General features: G+C 37.7%; 1 protein-coding gene across 2 annotated transcripts in view; it reads left to right on the top strand.

Moving 5' to 3' along the window:
• The window catches only part of Hydin (HYDIN axonemal central pair apparatus protein), a 361,889-nt gene that overhangs the window by 35,466 nt on the left and 303,008 nt on the right, over window positions 1–23,415 (top strand). For both annotated transcript variants that reach the window (XM_047529238.1, XM_047529237.1), the window contains exons 6-8: window positions 829–953; window positions 14,912–15,113; window positions 22,649–22,832. In XM_047529238.1, the coding sequence (XP_047385194.1) occupies window positions 829–953; window positions 14,912–15,113; window positions 22,649–22,832 (511 nt within the window). The remainder of the gene's footprint in view (window positions 1–828; window positions 954–14,911; window positions 15,114–22,648; window positions 22,833–23,415) is intronic.

Here is a 23,415-nt window from a genome sequence, read left to right as displayed (position 1 = left end):
ACCTCTGAGGCAGGGTCAGCAGGCCCAGGTGCCTTCTGGCTTCTGGATGGGCTCAGCCAGTGAGTCCCCACAGGCATTTGGGCAGGCTGTTTGCTACCCCACTGTGTTGTCTGTGTGACCACCCGGGCTGGCCATCTCTTTTGACTAAGGTTCCTTGCTCCTCACAAGGCAGCTTCACTTAAGAACTCTATGTGGGTTTCAAAACCACTGCTTCTCCATGGTTCTTTGGGCCTAGAGATGGTAACAACTCAACTGCTACTAACCTTGGGCTCGTAGTTCCCTCTACTTCTCTCACCTCCTTAAAATAGATCTTTGTTAAACTGTCCTTGGAATTTCCTAATGTGAGTAGACCACCACTTTCCTTTTGGGTCTCTGATCTAGTTTTACACTTCGATACCCTCATTCCACAGGACTTCATGAAACTTGATGTTTTACCCCTAGGAAGCCACAACTTTGCATACACATTTTAAATCTGTCCCCTAATGAAATCTCAGGGTCTTGAGGACATAGACTGGATTTTATTCGTTTGCTGTCACCCTAACCCCGTGCGAGAGCCCAGCAGGAATACTCAATGAATGTTAAAAGAAGGTCTGAACAGCAAGGATGCAATCGAGAATACTATCGCATCATTTAAGTTTCTCTTACGTTCGCTGATCTATTACTGTTGTTTTAACATTAAAACTGAAGTTCTTCCACTTTAGGGAGAAGAGCATACTTCGCTCCTGGACCATGAAGCTGCTGCATCAGGTCTGACGTGGGTCCCCTCTCCTCCTCCTCTCAGGCTGGTTAGATGTGTGCTCTCATGCTGTATCTCCATACCTGTTGCAGGCCTTTCTCTGTGAAGCCCACGGATGGAACTCTTAACATGGGGGAGTCCATGCAACTGGAAGTAGAGTTTGAGCCACAGACCACTGGCAATCACAGTGGGAGGTTTATCGTGTCTTACGACACAGGTATGTTTTATTCTCTGTTTAGAATTCAACACATTAAGAAAGGTCAGTTGGGAGGTATGATGAAGATCCGTCAGAAATGGTGTTTTGACTGTGTCAGAGTAAGCTAAGATCCACGAGGTAAAGAACAGAACGAATGCCTTCATTGGAAAAGATGTTGAGCTGGATGTAACTCTCACCTGGCTGCCTTCCCCAGTGCTTGAAAGCCAAGGGAGACTGTGCCCAGGAAGGAAACTAGACCCAGAAGTTACACAGGTGGGCCGGGGTTATTTACATGGGAATGAACACTGGAAGTAATGAATACCCCCATGGGTTTTCCATTTGACTGACGGTTGTATTTGTCTAACATTTAAAAAATATATCTCCAAGCTCAGAATGTTTTATACGCCCACTAGTCACCTATGTAAGATCCAGTTACTTTAATCTTTAGAACATGCAAATAATCTTACTTAACAGGAATGTAGGACAGTAACCATCACAACTAGCATTTTCTTGAGGCCCAGACCCTGTGTGACCATGAAATTCCACATTATTTTTGAAATTGTTTAACTTATAATCATGTAGCCTGCATGGGTACTGTGCCATCTGAAAACCTGATTTGCGGTTAGGTTGTGGCTCAGTGGTAGAGCGCTTGCCTGGCACGTGCGAGGCACTGGATTCGATCCTCAGCACCACATGAAAATAAATAAAGGTATCGCATCCATCTACAACTAAAAAATATTTTTTATAAAACCTGGTTTTCAAATTAATATTTTGTCGCTACCTTTTCTTACTTTATGATTTTTCTCATTTGTTTCTCATTTCCTTAACATTTGTTGTTGATCTATGCAGAGCATCTGCTTTGTAGAGAGAAAACAGAAGTACACAGTCAAGGAAAAAGTTACAAATGACATCTAGGCGACAGTTCAGAGTGGTTGGTTTTGTGGTGCACATCTGAGCAGGACAGCTCAAGCCCCTGCCTCAGTGGTCCTGGCTGCTGGTGGCCCAGTATCACAGCATGTAACCTGTGGCACAGTCTGTTTTCACCTGCTGGTGTTAGCCACCGTTCACTGGCTGCCAGTGAGAGGAGCTGATTTAAACTAACTCAGATGAAAGAGGACACTTTTGACCCTTGTAGACATATAAAAGCACAGCTCATAACACATCAGGGATAGCAGTTGTCCAAGGTACTTGGGTCATTTTGCATTTCCACCAATGAAGTGTGAGTGTTTCAGCTGCTTCCCATTCTTGCCGACAAACATTGGTGTTTTCTTAACTTTAGGCGTACTAGGGATGTGAAGTGATGTCTAACAGTGGTTTTAATTTTCATTTTCCCAGTGATTAATGATGTCGAACACCTTTCTATGTGCTTCTGAGCACAGGAAGGAAACATATTCCTGCATCTTTTTAAGTGTCCATGTAAGACTCCTCCTTTTTTCCCTCTGCTAATAATTTCTAAGTGTCCGGTATAATTGGGTACTAGTCATTTGTTAGATATATGTATTATTAATCTTTTCTCCCAGTCTGTAGCTTGCCTTTTCATTTCCTTAATGATATTTCTTGATGATCACTAACTTTTAAATTTTGACTAAATCCATGTTGTCAATTTTTTTCTTTTCAGATTAACGCTTTTTGCTTCCTTGTTAAAATGGGTTTGCCTTCTCCAAGATCATGAACATTTTCTTTTGTGTTTACTTCTTCAAAAGTTATAGTTTTAGTGTCTGTATTTAAGTCAGTCATCAGTCTGACTGCCTGATGTGCCTGCATGAGGAGGGGGCATATGTCTTTTTTTCTTTTTCCTCACATATGTTACTGGCTCTTCTCGGTTCCCATTATCTGGTTCTGGAATACTGACTAGAGTTTATTCCAGTTTGATATTTGATGTTGGGATTTTTAGTAGATTCTGTATCAGATTAGAAAATTCCCTTCACTCTCTAGGTTTCTAAATCTTTTAATCTTGGATGGGTATTGAAGTTTTACCAAATACTTTTTTTGTTGACATTGTCATACATTGTTACACTTTTATTCTTCTAACTCACTGACTGGTTTTGAAATGCTACATTATGGGATGAACTCAATTTTTAAATATTATTATTACTTAACAAATCACTGGATTATATTTGCTAACATTTTATTTGAGAACGTGGCATCCATGAGAAAAATTGACCTATAATTTTCTTTTCATGTAATGACCTTGTCAGATTTTGGTCTGACAAACAAATTGGTCTTATAAAACAAGAAGCTGGGAGTTAGTCTCTGATTTTATTCTCTGGGAAAACTTTTTTTTTTTTTAAAGATTTGTGTTATTACTTTTTAAATGATTGAAATATTCATTGCTCAAACCACCTTTTTTCTTAAGAAGCGCAGGATTTAATAATTAATTCAAATTCTTTTTTTTTCTTTTTTTCTTGTAAACAAATGGGATACATGGTGTTTCTCTGTATATGGAGTAAAGGCATACCATTTCCATTTGTGTAATCATAAATTTACATCGGGTAATGTCGTTTGATTCATTCTGTTATTTTTCCCTCCCCCCCACCCCTCCTACCCCTCTTTTCCCTCTATACAGTCTTTCCTTCCTCCATTCTTGCCCCCTCCCTAACCCTAACCCTAACACTACCTTCCCACCCCCCATTATGTGTCATCATCCGCTTATCAGTGAGATCATTCATCCTTTGGTTTTTTGAGATTGACCTATCTCACTTAGCATGATATTCTCCAATTTCATCCATTTGCCTGCAAATGCCATAATTTTGTCATTCTTTATGACTAATATTCCATTGTATATATATACCACAGTTTCTTTATCCATTCATCAACTGAAGGGCATTTAGGTTAGTTCCACAATCTGGCTATGGTGAATTGAGCAGCTATGAACATTGATGTGGCTGTATCTCTGTAGTATGCTGATTTTGGGTATAGGCCAAGGAGTAGGATAGCTGGTGGTTCCATTCCAAGCTTTCTGAGGAATCTCCATACTGCTTTCCAGAGTGGCTGCACTAATTTGCAACCCCACCAGCAATGTATGAGTGTACCTTTTTCCCCACATCCTCTCCAACACCTATTGTTGCTTGTGTTCTTGATAATTGATATTCTAATTGGGGTGAGATGAAATCTTAGGGTAGTTTTGATTTGCATTTCTCTTATTACTAGAGATGTTGAACATTTTTTCATATATCTGTTGATTGCTTATAGATCTTCTGTGAAGTGTCTGTTCATTTCCTTAGCCCATTTGTTGATTGGATTATTTGTATTCTTGGTGTAGAGTTTTTTGAGTTCTTTATATATTCTGGAAATTAGTGCTCTATCTGAAGTATGAGTGGCAAAGATTTTCTCCACTCTGTAGGCTCTCTCTTCACATTACTGATAGTTTCCTTTGCTGAGAGAAAGCTTTTTAGTTTGAATCTATCCCAGTTGTTGATTCTTGCTTTTATTTCTTATGCTATGGGAGTCCTGTTAAGGAAGTCTAAACATTTTAAAGGCCATCTATGCTAAGCCCATGGCCAATATCATTCTAAATGGAGAAAAACTGAAAGCATTCCCCCTAAAAACTGGAACAAGGCAGGGATGCCCTCTTTCACCACTTCTATTCAACATCGTCCTTGAAACTCTAGCCAGAGCAATTAGACAAACCAAAGAAATTAAAGGGATACGAATTGGAAAAGAAGAACTAAAACTATCCCTGTTCACTGATGACATGATTATATATTTAGAGGAACCTGGAAATTGCACCAGAAAACTTTTAGAACTCATAAGTGAATTCAGTAAAGTAGCAGGTTACAAGATCAATGCTCATAAATCCAATGCATTTTTATACATAAGTGATGAATCTTCAGAAAGAGAAGTTAGGAAAACTACCCCATTCACAATAGCCTCGAAAAAAATAAAATACTTCGGAATTAATCTAACAAAAGAGGTGAAAGACCGCTACAATGAGAACTACTAAAGAAAGAAATTAAAGAAAATCTTAGAAGATGGAAAGATCCCCCATGTTCCTGGATAGGCAGAATTAATATTGTCAAAATGGTCATACTACCAAAAGTGCTATACAGATTCAATGCAATTCCAATTAAAATCTCAATGATATACCTTACAGAAATAGAGCAAGGAATCATGAAATTCATCTGGAAGAATAAGAAACCCAGAATAGCTAAAGCAATCCTTAGCAGACAGAGTGAAGCAGGGGGTATCACAATACCAGAACTTCAACTATACTACAAAGCAATAGTAACAAAAACAGCATGGTATTGGCACCAAAATAGACAGGTAGATCAATGGTACAGAATAGAGGACACAGACACAAACCCAAATAAATAAAATTTTCTCATACTAGACAAAGGTGCCAAAAACATGCAATGGAGAAAAGATAGCCTCTTCAACAAATGGTGCTGGGAAAACTGGAAATCCATATGCAACAGAATGAAACTAAACCCCTATCTCTCACTCTACACAAAACAACTCAAAATGGATCAAGGACCTCGGAATCAGACCAGAGACCCTTCATCTTATAGAAGAAAAAGTAGGTCCAAATCTTCAACATGTCAGCTTAGGATCAGACTTCCTTAATTCAAATTCTTATACTATTTTTCCAAGGAAATGTCCATATAATCTAAAAATCTTAAATTCCTCAGCATAAAATAATTTCAAAATAGCCATTCATAATATCTGCACTAAACTTCTGTCTCCTTGTTTTACCTATTACTAGAATATGCTATTAAAATCCACAACTATGATAATGGGTCTAGTGTGTCTCTTTCTTGCTATTAATTTCCATTTAATATACTTGGAGACTATGATAATTGGTATGTACACATTTAGGATTAGTAGGACTTCCTGTTGAATTAGCCATTTACCATTGTGAAATATCTCTTAATCTTCAGTAACATTTCTGACAGTAAAGTCTACTTGATCTGACATTTTCGTAGTGTAGAACTCTCTTTTGATTAGTGTGGACATAGTATATTCTGTTCATCCTTTTACTTTCAACTCCTCTGTGTCTTCATATTTAAAGTCTGACATTTGGAAGTATCACCAGGTGGTTTTTTTTTAATCCATTCTAAAAAAATCTTTATCCTTATAATTGCACCATTCAACCAGTCCTTTTATGTTGAATAAAAAGTTTGAAGTTTGAAGTTTCTAACGGACTATTAAGGAATTGTTACCACAATGGGAAGAGTATTAGGTGAGTTCCAACTAGGAGCTTTGTGTTATTAGTGTTGATAGTGTATGAAGTTGAAAAATAATGAGTGTTAATAAACTCAGTCAGTGATAAAATTTTTTTCCATCTGTATCTCCACATCTTTGTGAGGAAAAACTTGTTTATGTCAGTCCCCTAAAACTAAGTATCAGAAAAAAATGTGAATCACCTTGAGTCATTATATCACAGGTTGCAAAGCAGGAGCTTGAAAAAGAACAGTCAACCCTTTTACTAAAATAATTGTTGAAAAATATATTAAACAAATCACCTTTAAACTATTCTTTATTTCCTCTTTATCTCATCCTTTTGAATAGTTTCAGTGTATTTTAATACATTTGACATATGGTTGGATATAATTTATAAATAAATCTTCATATGCTGGGGATATAATTTTAAGAAATTTTATTTGGTTAGATTTTTGAGACCAAATAGGTTAGAGCTTAGCTCATGAAATCTTGAGAGAGAACTCCAATGATATGTCGAATTCAGTCCTTAGATTTTACAGATGAAAAACTGAAACCCTGTGAAATTAAGCAGCTTGCCCAAGGTCACAGGACTAGTCCAAAGCACAGTTAGAGCTCCGACTGGCTCTTCACTCCTGGGCGCTGCCCTTGCCACTGTCCCGGATGTCTCCCTGGTCTATATTTTTACTCCCTCTGTCTGTTGACTTTGAAAGACAGTTGTATTCTCCCAGAGGTCCTGGATCTGAATTTTACTTTTAAATAAGTATTTGGAATCACACTTTTTATAGTCTCCTGCTAAAGGAAAGGTAGGTTAACAACAATGAATACTTGTATATTAAAATTTAATTGCTTGCAGAAATTGGTCTCCTCACCCTTAGGTTCTGATGTTAAGTTTGGTAAATGAATGAATTTTTTTTTCCCCTGAAGGTTGAAGACAGAGGTGAATTGCCCTGTAGCATTTTTCCTTACATGAAGTGAACCACTAATAAGAATATACTTTTTGGTCCGTGTTGTGGGTCATCAATGACCAGAGCCTATAACCTTCTGTTAGTGAAAAACAGTAATGAATGCCTCAACGCAATTAATTGTGGAGCTTTTCCAAGCAGCCATGATCATCGGCTTCCCATTTCATTAAATAAGCATCGATTGAACTTTCTGCCACTGTTAGAAGTATGAATTGATTGGAGGAGGGAAATTTGATATGGATTATTGTTGAATGTTTCTTCTTCAGACTTCCTTGATGTACTCAGCAGCAAGAAGTAGTCAGGCACGTTTCTAACAGCTGTGTCTGTTCCATCATGTCCTTCTCTGAATATACACCTGATAAAATCAGCTGGGAGATTTCTTTGCTTTTTCTGATAAGAGTTCAAACCAGTGCCTGAGCACTTAAGGTCTCCATTAATATCTAATTCTTCACTCATTAACTAGAATTCTTCCCTCTTTCTCCCTGTGGGTGCCTGTGTGGTATAGTCAAGTTCGTTTAGGCCACGAAGTTTGCCCCAGACATGATTCTGTTACCTTTGAATTATAGTCTAAAACCGTGAAAGAACTGAAGCAATGTGGTACCTTTAGCAAATCCATCCCCAGAAGAGATTAAAGCTACAACTACTCTAGGCTATGTCGGTGACAACACAGTGAAAACAAAAACAGAACATGTGCATAGCTCTGTCCTTCAGTAAAACAGAAAAGGGAAGGCATTTGACTCTTAAACAAATGGTTAATCGCTTAAGTCTTTCGATTTTCAAATGAGCATTGAGGAACTACATAATTTTAAGAGTTCATGCAGATATTAGTATTCAGAGCAAGCTTTGAAAGTGGCATTCTTCCCGAACGTTTGGTGACTTGAATGAGTACTAAGGAAATAGTGCAGCAGTTTTTTCTTCAGTGCCTGGTGAGGTTACTGTCCCCTTAGAGGACATTAACCACTGGCATAATCGGGAAATAGAGCTGATGTGCTTATTCAGCACTTTTTAAGGTATTATGCCTCTTACTGAAGAGGAGATATTTCAGTTTAGGAATCAGAAGCTGGCTGGTTGGCTTTTTCCACCAAAGGTGTGATGTGTTATTATTAAATATATAAGCAATCATAATATTACTACTTCACAGGGTAGCTTTATGGTCATTTATGCATTTTATTTTAGAATACTTTCTAAAACCATAAAGAATTTCTTTTTTTTTCCTCGTAAAGGCCAATAAAAGGAATAATAAAGCATACCATAGTAACTAATTGAGTGTGATATACTTTGCAAGTTGAAACTACTAAATAATATCTAAATATATCTGTGTAAAATTGCCTGCATGAACTTTGTTTCAATTATGTGGTTATTAAAATTAATTATGAATGTGTGCCATTATAATTAGAAAAAATCTAGCAAAACATAGTTGTAAAAGAAGCAAATGTTTTAACACAGCTTTAGAGACTGTGGAAACCTTCCTTGACCTAGTTTTCTTTTCTTCATTCCTTATTCCATGTCTTAGGGTAGGGACTAGAAGTTAGGACAATCTCTGGTTGTTGGGCACTGTTTAGGAGGTAGGATGGAGTTTCTGTGAATTACTTAACAAGGCAAGACTGTCCAATCATTAGGTGTAAGTATTTAGAGGGACATTAAAGTACAATTTTTAAACTCCATTTTTTGAGATGAGTATACTGAGTTCAATGACCCAAGTATTCGGGATCCTCTGAAGCTCATGTACTCCTTACAGATCTACATTGCCTCTGCAGATACCGATTTTGGCTTTGCCAATGATGTACTGTGTGAACTCAGTCCAGTTGCTTAATTTCAGTTTCCTGAACAAGGAAAAGAGCACTACCAAGGAAATTTGGTTCAGCAATACACTGCGGTGGTGAATTTGACCCTGCCGCAACCAAGAGATGAGAAGCACTCTTTCCATGAACCTGTTCCCTAGAGAATCTGTGGCTCCACTCATACATTTTATTTAGTGTCCTCTGTTGTCTGAAAGTCCTGAGACTACAGTATGAGATATATCGTGTATATTGCCAGCTTCACATTTATTTTTGTAAAATTTAGTTTTGTTCATATTTGTTTTTGCTTGATTGATAGTAGCAAAACCGGCAAGAAGGTAATGAGACCTTCCACAAAATGTATCTTTACTGGGACATAATAAATGACTGCGGCTAACCCCATCTACAGTGATTGTAGCATTCAACTCCAGAAACCAAACCAGAATGGGAACAGCTCTCCAAGGGCTCAAAAAAATGATAATACTGAGGCACTGCAGGTCTCTCCATTCCCACAGGTGCAACTCAGTCTCCATCCTATTATTCTTCCACGTAGCTGGGGATGGGGTGCCCTTTTTAAGGTTGTCTTTATGCAAGTAGTTGTAAAAAGCAAGTACCTCAACAGCTTTGGGGACAGGAGAAGAGTCATTGCTTCCTTCTCTTGGTGGATCTGATGATTTAGGGGAAATAGCAGCGGAAAAATTGATATTAGATGGTTCTTGAAAAAAATATAATAGCTCTTGCTGTATTTCTGGGAAGGAGTATTCTTGCTATGACCAACTCAAATTGATGACATTAGTCTCTCTGACCCCTAGATTTGTGAAATAAGCCCTTGGATCTTTTTTCCCTCTTGATTAAATTTTCAAACAATAAAATATTTCAAATAATCTCAAAAGTATAGAGAATAATAAAATCGACACCTGTTTTATTTCACTCGTGTCAACGCTTTGCCGTACACAGTTCTTTCAGGGTTTTCATTTTGGGGGATAATTCAACCGATTATTGAGTTGAAGCTAATGTTACTCTTTCCTGATCCAGTTCCGAATACTCCTTAGAAGAGCTGCATTGGATGCATTTTTATGCTATTTCTATAAGTTTACTTATCCATAAACAATAAGTAGTATTGTCTTGATCATTTTTAAACTTCACATAAATGGTATTATACTGCAGACACCATTCTCTGACTTGCTTTTTTTTTTTCACTGAACATCATGTTTTAAATTTAAATACACAGATACACATTGTTCTGATTTATTTTGACTAAGTGCCACATTACAAGATGCAAAAATACTACAATTTTCTATTCTCCCATTAACTACATAGGCTGTTGCTGGTTTTTTGTTATGTTTTGTTTTGTTCTCTTAACAACACTGCATTGCGCATCCTTGTACAATATCCTTCTGCAGTTGTGTGAGAGTTTCTCTTGGGGTAAATACCTACAAGGGCTATTGTTGAGTTACAGGGAAAATTTATCCTGAGATTTACTGAATACTAAGTTGTTTTGTCAAGTGACTATACCAATTTATGCTATTAGCAGCAGTATATGAACATTCTTATTTTTATATATCCTTGCTGATATGTTGCCAAAACTGTATTGTCAAATTGCTTGATATTTTTTTTGTTTGTTAATTTGATGGTTATGAGACAGCATATTAATTTACTCTATACTTCTTGCACTGCTAGTGCTGTTTAGCAGTTTTACATGTTTATTGGTGGACTTTCAATCCTTTTTTGTTTTAGTTTTTGGATGGGTGATGTTCAAAAATAAAACAATGTTTAAAATTACATATTGAAAGATCTTGCTTCCACACTGGCATTCACCCAATCCCACTCTCATTTCATTAGTTTCTTGGGTGTCCCTCCAATGGTTTATGGCAAATAGATGCAAACATGAATACATACACTTATTTTCCTGGTACAAAATAACCTTCTACATAAATTGCTCTATGCATTCCCTTTTCCACTTAGTCCTGAATCCTGGAGATCTTTCCTAACTGTGTACCTTTCACACTTACTTATACCATATCTGCTTTTAGATGAAGCACAAATTATTTAACTAGCCTTCTCTTGGTGGGTACTTTGGCTTTTTCCATTCTACTATTTTTAAGAATAATACCACTGATATTTTCCTGGCTCATCTATGGAATAAATTCCTGGAAGCAAATAGTTTTGTGATTTGAATAGGTATTTTTATTTGTGTTAGACTGCCTTACTGATTTCTGAGAGTTGTTTATATAGTCAGGGATTTAATCCCTTTGTCTTGGATATGAGTTGTAAATAGGGATATGTCTTGAATATGTCTTTGATTACGGTGTTTTGAGTCATGCAGAATTCCTTTCTTTCATTTTTAGGTAATCAGATTTCTCAATCATTTTTAGAGGGATCTGTATTTGGAGTCAAAGTTAGAAAGATTTCCCCTCTCTGAAGGTATAAGGAAATTCTCTTGTGTATTGTTCTACTTTTATGGCTTCATAGTGAACATTTAAATATTTGAGTTACTTGACATTTATTCCCATATACGAGATAAATTTTTCCTCGACTTTGTCTAAAAAGTTGTTCCAATGGAAAATTTCCAAACAAAGTTTATATTTACACCAGTGATTTAAGATGCTGCCTTTCTAATGAACTAAATTTCATTATGAATTTGGGTCCATTTTGATTTTTTATTCTAGTCCATTGGTCTATATCTTTGTGTTGCACTGTACCAGGCTGTTTTAGTTACTGAGACTTACTATATTTTATTTCATTCTATCAGTTCCTCTTTTACAGACTTTTAAAAATATGCTTTGAATTTTGTCAAATTCTTTTCAGCATCAATGAAGATACACTTTTTAATAGTGAGTCACTATTGCATTCCTAAATAAGCTCCACATGGTTATGAAGTATGGTTCTTTTAATGGGGTCATGAATTATGATATCCGATTGTATTTAGAATTTTTACATTGATATTCAGAAGAGCAGTTAGCTTACAGATTGGCCTACGTGTTTTATGGTCCTCAGAATTTAATAACAATTTTATGCTGGAAAATAGTGTTGAAAATTAACTGTTAATTATATAAATTTAACAGAAGAATAGATACAGTAGGATATGACTTATGAACCTGAAGACGGTCAATAAATATACTCAAACTGAAGTACAGAGAGAGAAACAAATGTGAATGGAAGAAGAAGAAGAAAAAAAAAAACCCAGAAAGCAAAGACCATGTGGGACATAGTCAGAAAGTCAATATAACTATCACTAGTCTCAGAAGTAGAGGAGAGAATGAACAGAACTAAAAGAATATTTTGAGATATGGACTGAGAATTTTCCCAAAATGACAATGACATTAATGCACATGTTCATAAAACTGAGCAAACCTGCAGTGGTACAAAAACAAAGAAAACCAAACTTAATGTTAAAATGCTGAAAATGAAAGCAAAGAACATTATAAAAACACCCAGAGGAAAAAAAAGGCATATCACCCTAAGAGAAACTCCAATAATACTAATGGCAAACTTTCCAGCTGAAATTATGAAAGAAGATAACAAAATGGAATTATTAAATGCTTAAAGAAAACAATGCTAATTTAGAATCTTTTATCATTCAAAATATTCTTAAAAAGAATATTTTAACCCAAGACACTTGTAGACAAAAAAGATAGACATTTTTGTAGAATTGTTGGTTGTCATTTTTTCACCTTCATCAAAGGCAACATAATGTTATTCTGTTGTCTTAGTTTTCCTGGTTTCAGTTGAAAAGTCAGACATAATGCCAACTGTGGATCCTTTCAAGATCATTTCTCTTTTCTCTCACTACTTTCAGGATTTTCTCTGTCTTTGCTCTTCTTTAGTTTTACTGCAATGTGTTTAGGTATGAATTAAAAATTTATCCCATGGACTTTCATTTGGCTTTTTGAATTGTGAATTGATGTTTTTAGTTGATTCTAGAAAATTCTTAGCCATCATCTCTTGAAATACTGCCTTTGCTTCATTATCTTTCCTCTCTCCCTCTTAGTTTCCACTTAGGTACTTTTTAGACATTCTCATGTTGTCTTATCCATTCATGTTTATTTTCCATATGCTTTTATTTCCTCATATTTCATTTTATATTTTTTGGGCTATTTTCCATTTTATTATTTTTTCATTAAGATTAATAAAATTCTCATATTAAGTATGCCTTTGAGTTTTTCCTTTGTAGTTTTTCTTTTTTAAATTTAGAATTTTTCATTTTCCCCTATAAGTCCTAGAGTATGGTTCTTTTCAAATGTTTTTAGTTTATTTGATTTCCTGTTCCCTGAATATAGCATCAAGCACATCCAATTGTTTCTTTAAACAAATTCAACCTAAGAACTTGTGCATGGTCTATATCTGATAACTTCTGGTATCTGGTTCTTTGTGAGCCTATTTGTTTGTCTTGTGTCACTGATTCTAACACATGGAGTTTTAATTCTTTGCATGTCTCATTATGTTTGGCTATCTGATTTGAGAAAAAAAAAAAAAGGTTGACAATTTTGAAACTTTGAATGCAGATATTTCCCTCTGAAGAGAAATGAGTTTCTTTTTCCAGGTAGTTTGGGGAATAACTAGCCAATGACTGCCAAACTCAGAGCTTAAAATTCTCTGCAATATAGGCAATTCCAGAATGATAGTTAACTCTGATATTTAAGGTTAATGTACTTCCAATTATCTTGAAGGCATAACCCTTTGAGTGTCAGTCTGTTTGGGGAGAGTCTTCTTTTTGGCTCAAGTCATTTATTTTATGAAAAAGGTATTCAATAGCTTTCATAATTAAGAGCATGCAAATTAAAGCAACAATGAGTTTTCACTTATAAGATCATTAAATTTCACTCATTATAAATGTAAAAGTGTTTTTGGGGAAGGCTGTGCTTGAAAATATTGGTGGTTTTTAACCTCTAAACAGTATTCACCTGGGATTTCATGAAGGGGAGAAAACATTTTAGTTTCATTGTATATGATTTTTGTAGTATCTGAAATTTAGACTTCATGTATACCTTTTTTAGTAAATTTCTTTTTAAACTTTTAGCATCAAAGCCTTAATACTTTCTTTTTCTTTAAACCTTAGGGTGTTTTACCATATTCAAAGTGATAGAGTCCAAAACACTTCAAAATGCACAAAGGGCCACTGAATGGGCATTTGATTTATACCATAATAAACAAAGCAGAAATGTTTGCTGAAAGTGAAGGTGTTCTCTGGTTCTAATTAAAACTTTAGCAGCAGAGGCCAACAGACCATTGACAGTATTTTCTTCCTTTTTCTATTTGACATAGAGTGATATACCTGCTGTCCCATTGCAGAGGTCAAACACAATGTAGTTTGTAGGTTGGTATCTTCTTGAAAGCCCAGGGGTCTCACTTGTACACTAGAATCAAGGTGATATTGGTGCATCTTGAATGAAGTCAGATTTACTGCTGTGCTGAAAGATAGTATTCCTAATACTTAAAAATTAATACTGAAAATTAAGTATTGCTTTTGTTAATTTTTTATTTTCTATATAACCAGTACCAGATAAGGCAAGTGTATGTGTGTGTGTGTGTTTATGTGTGTGTGTTTAGTTTTCATTGCTGTTGTTTAGGGATGAGATTCCTTTTAAATGTTCAATTTTCTGTTTCTGCAGTTACCAGATCTTCTTTCCTAACCCTGTTCTTGATTGCACTTAAAACTTCTCCTGCAGAGCAATTCTTCCCAGGTGTGCTTGGTGTGATCACTTAGAGCCAGAAAGGCAGCTCATGCATGAACTAAAGATGAGGCATATGATCATAATTCTAGAACCTAGTTGCCCTCCCAGTCAGACTGAAACCATTTCTGAAAAAGAGAATGTCTTGGAATGCCCATGGCAACAATTCATGTTTTATCTATTTTTTAAGATGACCAAGAATGATGGTTCGATTTTCTCTAACTGCACCAAGCACAGTGTTTGCATTTTCTGATCATGTCTACTCTCTGGACTGATGGAGTAGGGTGGGGTGGGATATGTGCAGTGTCTAATGCTTGTGATATATCCCTTAACTTCAGTTAAAGTAAAGGCTAGTGGTGTCATTCTAGAATAAATCTTAGAGTGTGTTTGTGCTTTGTTAATCCTAGGTGAAAGGATATATGTGTCTCTTTATGGAGCTGCTGTAGACATGAATATAAGACTGGACAAAAATTCCTTGATCATTGAGAAAACCTACATATCTCTGGCCAATCAGCGGACTGTGACCATCCATAATCGCAGTAACATTATTGCCCATTTCCAGTGGAAGGTGTTTGCCACCCAGGAAGAGGAGGACACAGAAAAGTATAGGTGTGTAACAAAATTCATCTGTCTGCAGCTGTTGGGGGTCGTGGGGGGGGTGGCTGTAAAACTCAGTCCTGAAAAATCGTGACTTTTTGTGGTAAGTTTTTAACCGACTCAAGCAATGTCAAGTTTTATAATTTGGTTCCAGTGTGCCAGTGTGCAATGCTCTTTGTTGGAGCATTGGAATTGCTCATTTAAAGAATCTGAGCTGAGCTATGTGGAACAGAATGTTGTCCATTCTCAGCTAATCTTAACCTAGTTATAGTTTAGTGGTGATGAAATTCCTAGATTTTATAGACCAAATATATCATTCTTCACTGTTCTTTCAAAACTGTTGCACTTGTCTGAATTCCTCTTCATAACCCTAACCAGCTGATCAGTTTCCATTATAGAGTTTCTAAAAATGATGTATTATGTGTTGACATTGATGTGAACTTTTGTTTTCAGTGAAAAAATATTTCCAGAAAATGGGAAGATTGAAGAAGAAGGACTTTTATATTCTTGGTTTTGGTAGCATAGCTCAACCCCTGCAAACCATGTAATTTAATAATGGTTTCTTATTTAATATTCTGCTTTTAAAAAATGATACTTTGTGCAGCGGAAAATGTTAACACAGTGTGCAACCAAACTGCTTTGACTAATCTCATCACTGCTAAATTTTGAATATTCCTTTTTCCTGAATCCATCCTTGCCTCTTTGAGACTACATTTTCATTTTTTATCTCTTTCCAACCTCCCAGAATTAACACTTTTGCAGCTTTCATCGGAATTTATTTCAGCCTGTTTTATTTGCCTCTCCATTTTCATTAAAGATTAGCCCTGGGAAGCTTCAAAGCTCTGTTTAAAACCAAGTTAGTATGGAATAAAAATAAAAGTCTTAGGTCCATGGAAACCAGGCAGAAATCCCCCAGTGTGCTGTCCCTAATTGAATCAGAAGGAGCTGTGACAATGACAGGACACAGTGGGCCAGAAGCTTTGTCATTCAAACAAAGGACTTTAATCACAGAGTCGCCACTGTGCCATCTTTAAAATATGAGAAAAGAAAAGCCTTTCCTGGCTAAAAACTCCATTTGGCCTCATGGTGTAGAAACGTCAGTGGTTTAAAAATCAGGAGGAAACGGCTCCTTTACTGTTTTCACCAGCAATCAGAATGGCCCAGACACGTTTAAAGATAAAGGGAGACAGTGGGTGCGAATCAAGAAAGAGAAACAGCAGCAAAAGTAGTGTTTTAATATCATGCTTGTCCTATGGGCATAGCCTTCTGGGGAGAATGAGAGCCCATTTTAAGAGGGAAAGTCAGCTTTAATTTCAACCACGTTTGACTGTGTATGTAGTGTGTGATTGATGCCACACCAAGGTCTAAGAAGTGTTTTTAACGCATTATGGTTACACATGACAGTTGGGTTCGTTTTGGCATAACACATGCATGAAATTTAATTCAGCTCCATTTCAGTACCTGATACCCACTGCCTTTCCCTCTCCTTCTCCCTTTCCCTATTCCCCTTCCTCTACTCTACTGGTCTTCCTTCTCTTTATTTATCTATTTTTAGTTGGTGATATATATATATATATACGGAATTCACTGTGGCATATTTATACACGTACCTAGCGTAATTTTCATTTCTCATTTCCGTCCTTCCCCAGCGGCTCCTCCTCACCAATCTCCTTCTACTCCACTGATCTTTCCTCTGTCTTTATAACATTCAATTCCCCCTCCACCTCTGCCCCCTTACTTTGCTCTAGCTTCCACATATGAGAGAAAACATTTGACCCTTGATTTTCTGAGTCTGGCTTATTTCACTTAGCGTGATGTTCTCCATTTTCATCCATTTATCAGCAAATGCCATAATTTCATTCTTTTTTATGGCTGAGTAAAACTCCTTTGTGTATATATAACACTTTTTCTTTATCCATTCATCTGTTGATGGACACCAAGGCTGGTTTCATAGTTTGGCTATTGTGAGTTGTACTGCTGTAAACATTGATGTGCCTGTGTCATATAATATGCTGATTTTAGTTCTTTTGGATAAGTACAGAGGAGTTAGATAGCTGGGTCATGTGGTGGTTCCATTTCTAGTCTTTTGAGGGATCTCTGCACTGCTCTCCAAAGTAGTTGTACTAATTTGCAGCCCCACCCACAATGTATGAATCTACCCTGTATTTTTGCCAGAATTTATTATTATTTGTATTCTTGAATATTGCCATTCTGACTGGAGTGAGATGAAATCTCAATGCAGTTTTGATTTGCATTTCCCTGTTTGCTAGGGAAGTTGAACATTTTTTCACATAGCTATTGGCCATTTCTATTTCCTTCTAAGAAGTATTTTAAGGAAATAAATTTCAACAACTAAACTTAAGAAAAATTAAGACTGATTGTTATCAGAGATGCTGGACTATGGAGGGTATAATTTCATCACATCCACATATGTGTGGGCCCTTTTCCTCACTTCACTCCCCCTAACACACCCTAACTCTTTAATATTGTCTTTTATTCTTCCTTTTTTTTTTTTTCTTGTATTTTCTTTTACTATCTCTCTTGCTTTTTCTATTGTTTCTTCTGGTAATTTTTGTGAAGCAAGGCGACAATTTAGTATAGGTTTTTTAACCATAATTGGAAACCTAACATTATCATCTAGGATCATGTCCCTCTCTTAAGCAACATAACTCATGCTTCCCAGCACTGGATTGGTTTATCCAACTAAAGAGTAAATTGAATGTGCTGGCCTTCCTCTTATCTGACCAACAAAGCCCTCTTCTCTCTTCCCTCTCTTGATCCTTGACACATCCCCAAGCGTGCCTTAACTTTCGTATCGTTGCCCATGGATTCTTGTCTTTGAAGGAATTGCCATGAAATGGCCATTCTCCATCAAAGCAAGGTGCATACAGAGCGGCTTGAACCTTCCTAGAACACTGGATTCGAGTGTCTGCGTAGCTGCCCCTCTGTAGGTGGTGGGGTGCTCCCGCAGTGACTGTAGGCCTTCTCTTCCTCCCCATCACAAATTCCCAGGTTGTGTCCCAGCAACACACAAAGCAGAATGCTCTTTGACAGCTCTGTCCATCCCTGAAAAGCAGCAGCAATATTTTTAGCCAACGGAATGAGCTCCCTGATAAGGCCTGAGCAGGTATCCCTGGCACAATCCTTTGTGTGTGTTACTCTTGTTCATGATGGTAAACAGCATCTTCCTTTTCTCCCCTTCTTTCAGCAGCTTCTGTAGTTAAAAGTGTAGAGGGAAAGGTCCACATTAGTTCTGAGCTGAGAACAGAGAGAACCTGTTATAAATGAGCTGATGCATCTTTCCAGAAACCAAAATTTCCCTTTGCTGCACCCCAAGGACCTAAGATCTAACTTCAGTGTAGAAGTTCAGAGGAAACTCAAGAGCCTTTCCACTGCTCTCCAGTTATGATGTGGCTTAAATATTGTCCTGAGGCATTCATATACAGGTACCAAAACTTGCTCAGAGGTCACTTGGAGCATGTTAGTGGTTTTAATGGACACCCTCAACTCCTAACCACCATGGTTTCTGGTTCATGGGCATCTTGGTGAGGAAAGATTTGGGTATCACTTCCTCTAGCAGAAGAATTTTAGCCCAAAGAAGCCTATTCCTTTCTGGCATTTTCATCCTAGGAAGAAAGATCTTCCTCTCCACCTATCTCATTGTGTTGGTACAAATCTTAGGAAACATGTCCAGACTTGGGGATATGGGGCTCTTCCTAGGCTCTAGACTCTGGCAGTGGAGATGTCCCCCCTCTAAGAAGAAGTTCTGAGCTTTAAAATTGCCTTTATTCTTTTTTTTTTTTTTAACTTTGGAATCAGAAATAGGGACCTTTTATAAAAATTACCTTTTTGTCCTCTTTCTTTCTCAATGTTTTTCTGGAACTGGCAAAGAAATTAATCTCTTCAGAAATGGAGACTGCATTCACCCTTCCTTCCTCAACCTGTCCTGAGGGATTTAAAAACACTCTGCAAGATTCTTTCACACTCATTCTCATCACGTTTGCTGTGTTTCACGACTCAGCATGGGTTTTCTGCTCCCCATTTCTGCAGCAAGGTCATAGCCATTGTCTTAAGAGCAGGTGGCTCTAATTCTAGATTTGTTCCGTAGGAGAATGGAGCCCCCACAAAGTGTCCACATGTATTTATTCCACAACATCAAGGTATAGAGAATGACACTGTTCTCTAGATTAATCAATTTTAACTGGGCTTTGTCTATTACCCGGTTCATAATAAATTCAGTCTCAGTTGTTTGGAGGCCCCTTCACTTCCCTAGGATTATACAAAAACATAAAGATCTGAGTGATACCTGGTAAACAGGAAGAGGAACTCCAGGCCTCAGTTTATAACAGTCTCATAGAGTTACTCTTGGTCCAGGCTCACCTGGTCCATTGGAAGGTGAATGGCTCCATTTTTTCCATGCCAAGTGTGGACATGGGAATATTCTTCGCAACTCTGACGTCTACAGCTCTTCGTTTATTATTGCCTCAACATCCAGTTACCACCTCTTGTGGGTGCTGCAAGGAAGCCAGGTGCATCTCAAGCACATCCAGATGAGGGAATATGACTGGTTCAACCCTACTACCCCCAAGACACAAGTGTTCTCCATTGATAAGGGTCCAAGGACTAGCCTGTACTCGACACCTGAAGCTATGGGTGTTGGTGGCACCCATTTTTTACTTTTAAAAGTACTTTTACATTTTTTACATTTTACTTTTTGTAAAATAGTTAAGTTTAGGATTTTACTGAAAGATAAGGCTGGTCTTTTTCATGCTCTTGATGAGAGGTGTCCTCATCAGTACCACACCTGAGTGCAAGAAACCACGATTATCAGCCAGACAAGATGGCAAATCCATAGACTGAGGTATGTGGCAACCCTTGTTGGAGTCAAGCCCACTGAAGGTGTTGCTGCACATCCCCTCTCCAGACTCTCAGCTGCGGCTCCAATTCTCTGTCAGAGGGCAAAGAGGATTACATTTCCCTATCCTCCCTGTCACCTTATGCGGGCTGCTCCTGATTAAGAGTTCTGAATGGCATGAGAAGAACAACTTTGGGGAATTTTTTTGTGTGTGTGTGCTTTTTGTTTTCTAATATGAGAGTTGAGTTAATCATACTCCTGTATTCATGGAGCATTACTAGCCTTGGTCTATATGAGGCATTTTGTTTATTCTTTTACATACCCTATCCTGCTCCCATTAACCACCCCCAGTCAAAGATACCATTCTAGTATGTTAATGTGTCTTTTCATGTGAATTCGTTTTTGCACAATATATACTGCTTTGGAAGATAGGCAGGTTTTCTTTTTCACCAGGCTCTGTTTTAAGACCCATTCGTGTTGCTAAGTGTGTCCACCCAGTGCTCCTGGACGCTGCAGACTGACCCTGCTGCACAGCCCCCGCACGTCACCTGTGCCTCTTCCGGTGATGGCAGCATAGGCTCAGGCAACGTTTGCATCTTAGGCAACCGTGGAACAGTCTAGTGCTTCAACCTGCAAAAGGGTTAACATTTGATTTTAAAAATGACTTTTGTATTTTAAAAAGAAATACATTGTGAACTAATAAAATATAAAATGGATAAACAAAATGAAGGTAAAAGTCACTTCTAATCTTACAGATAAACCCCATGAATATTTTACTGTCTCTAAATCTATTTTTTTCAGTATGTTCCCATTTTCTATTCTTGTGCTCTTTTATAATGAAATTGGGATTACTTTGTATGTTACATTTTATAACCTGCATTTTCATTTTTAATAGAGTTCCAACCTATGCAAATGCTATTAAATAGTCTTCTTTAATACTATTTTAACAGCAGCTTACTATTCCATTGATAAAAATATAGCATAGCAGGCAGTGTAACTATTGTCTAACACAAGGGCATTCAAACTGCTGAAGAGTCAGTTTGAATTTCAGCCTTCATCTTTCAGCTGTGTGACCTAAGGCAAGATTCTTAACCTTTCTGAGCCCCAGATTCACCATCTATAAAATGGAAATGGTGATTATTGTAATAATTGTCTCATATAATAATTATGAGTACTAAATTACATGATGCTTGTGAAGAGTTTGGCATGTATTCAGTAACAGTAATGTTTATGATTCCCATTATCTCTGTTTAACCAATCTTTCAGTATCTTATGTCAAATTTAGTCATTTTGCTTGGCATTATTTCAGTGCTTTAATGAACACCTTTATAACTGTATCCTCGTATACAGCCACGATTGTTTCTTTGGGACTTATTCCTGCAAGTGGAATTTATTGTTTCAAAGGGTATGCAGTTTATGTCTCTCAGATAGGTATCAAGTAGCAAAATAAAAGGGAATGGATTCCTGTCTTTCTGAGCTGTCTTTAATTTGCCCTGCTGTGCCCAGCGGTATGGTAGGACTGCAGCTGGTCGCCTTGGACACTGCTTCCCTCCTGGCTTTACAGAGGAAGCACAGGATGCTTTCTTGATTGGAATCAGAACTCACTGAACCCATTTCTTGGGCTTCTTTAAGCTATGCAACTACTCTGAGCACCGAAGTTATTGAACAGGGCTATTTGACAATACTGAGCCTGTAGTTTTCATGAAGTCATTTAGAAAATAAGCTGGGATTGGGACAGGACTTCAGTGACCCCAGGATCCCACTCAACACTCACCTGCTAAGCATCTGTCTCTGCCACTGGTAGTAGCAGTGCATTCTTGGGAATATGGTTTGTGTCCAGCAAGGAGATCCAGTCTGCAGAATTCAGGTGGCGGGTGAGGCCCGCTGTGATGAGAGTAGTGGAAGGCTGGGGTTGCTTTTCTGACGGGCCATGATGGATGGTAAGAGCTGGAAGGAGAGGAAAGGAGCTATCTGCAGGTGTAGCTTCAGCATTTCATAAGCTGGGCAGTGTGGTTTGCCTATGGTTGACACAAGGAGAAAACTAAAATTGATGGAGCATCTGCTTCGCCCCAGGAGCTGCACCAGGCCCTATGTCACATTTAACCCTCACTTCTTTGAAGAAAGAGTTCTGCTTCTATTGTCTGTATTTCACAGGGGCAGACACCAAGGCTTAGAGAAATTGGGTAAATCCCAAAGTCACAGAACTAGTAAATAGATCGTAAAATCGGTATCCAAACCTAGACCTCACTGGCTCCAGATTTTATTCCCAAGGTAACTAGTAGCTAAGAAATAAGTAAAGCTAAACAAGTTTAACAGAAACTAAATCATTCTTGCAGTGTGAAAGGCAGGATAGATGTTAAATATTTTAAAAGCAGCTTAGAAAACAGTTACCTAAAGGAGAGTATTTGTCCAGATACACGAGGGCTCAGAAGTAAACAAATGGGTCTTGGGTAGGAAAGAAATCCCAAGAGGACTTCTCAAAGGAAGTGACTGAAGGTGAGCCAAGTGAGCCTCTGAAAGGTTGAGAACTGAAGGAAAGGCCACTCAGCCACTATGTTAGACTCAGGGCAAGGAGGGACCATCCCAGGGTGACAAATGAGGACAGTTCCAGGAGGGGGGCCTGAGGGGAGCCCTATAAAAAGTTCTTCATGGGAGTACCAACATGCAGCTCACATTTTCTGATCTTCTTTAGAGTCTGTGATGACCTGACCAAGGAGGAAAAAGACGAGACTGACGAATTTATGGAAGAGTGTATCCTCGATCCTTCACTGCGACAGCGTCTTTCCATCATCTCCCGCACCTTCGAGCATCAGAGGAGGCTGGTTCGAGGAGACCGTATGCTCATTTTTAACAGCATTTTCACCATCGAGCCCCTGGTGAGTGCATAAAACTGACTGTCCAGTAAACCCACGTGGGAATCCAGGGCCTGTTTGACGAGAGTCTTCCCATCATGAGTTCTGAGAGAGTAAACATTCTGCCCGAAGGTGCTCATCATCAGTGTGGGGCTTTGGTTGAAAGCTATGGCAAGAATGTTCCTAGGTCACACCTTCTAGGCACCAATTACTGTTAAATGCTTTATATGGATTAACCCAGTTTGTCTCATATATGTGTATGTTATCTTACAACAACCCTCCAGTATATCATTGAAACCCCAGTCTATAAATAAGGAAATTAAGACTTAGAGAAATCCCAAAACTTGCTTAAGCTTTAGCAACTAGTGTCAAGAGTTAGAAAGTCATCCCAGATTAGTCTGATCACACAGCAGGAGTTCTCAACCTCAGCACTATTGACATTTGTGGCTGGATAATTCTTTATCCTGTACATCAGAGAATGTTCATACACATCCCTTACTTTTTACCACTTTTTACCTCCAGTTATTCTGAAGATTTCAATGTCACCTAGCGGATAGCCCAAACTGTCCCCAGACTCTGTTAGGTGGCTCCTGGAGGGCGATATCAC

This window comes from Sciurus carolinensis, chromosome 16 (genome assembly GCF_902686445.1).
Source record: "Sciurus carolinensis chromosome 16, mSciCar1.2, whole genome shotgun sequence".
Lineage (NCBI taxonomy): Eukaryota > Metazoa > Chordata > Mammalia > Rodentia > Sciuridae > Sciurus > Sciurus carolinensis.
This window is presented reverse-complemented; position numbering and strand designations above follow the sequence as displayed.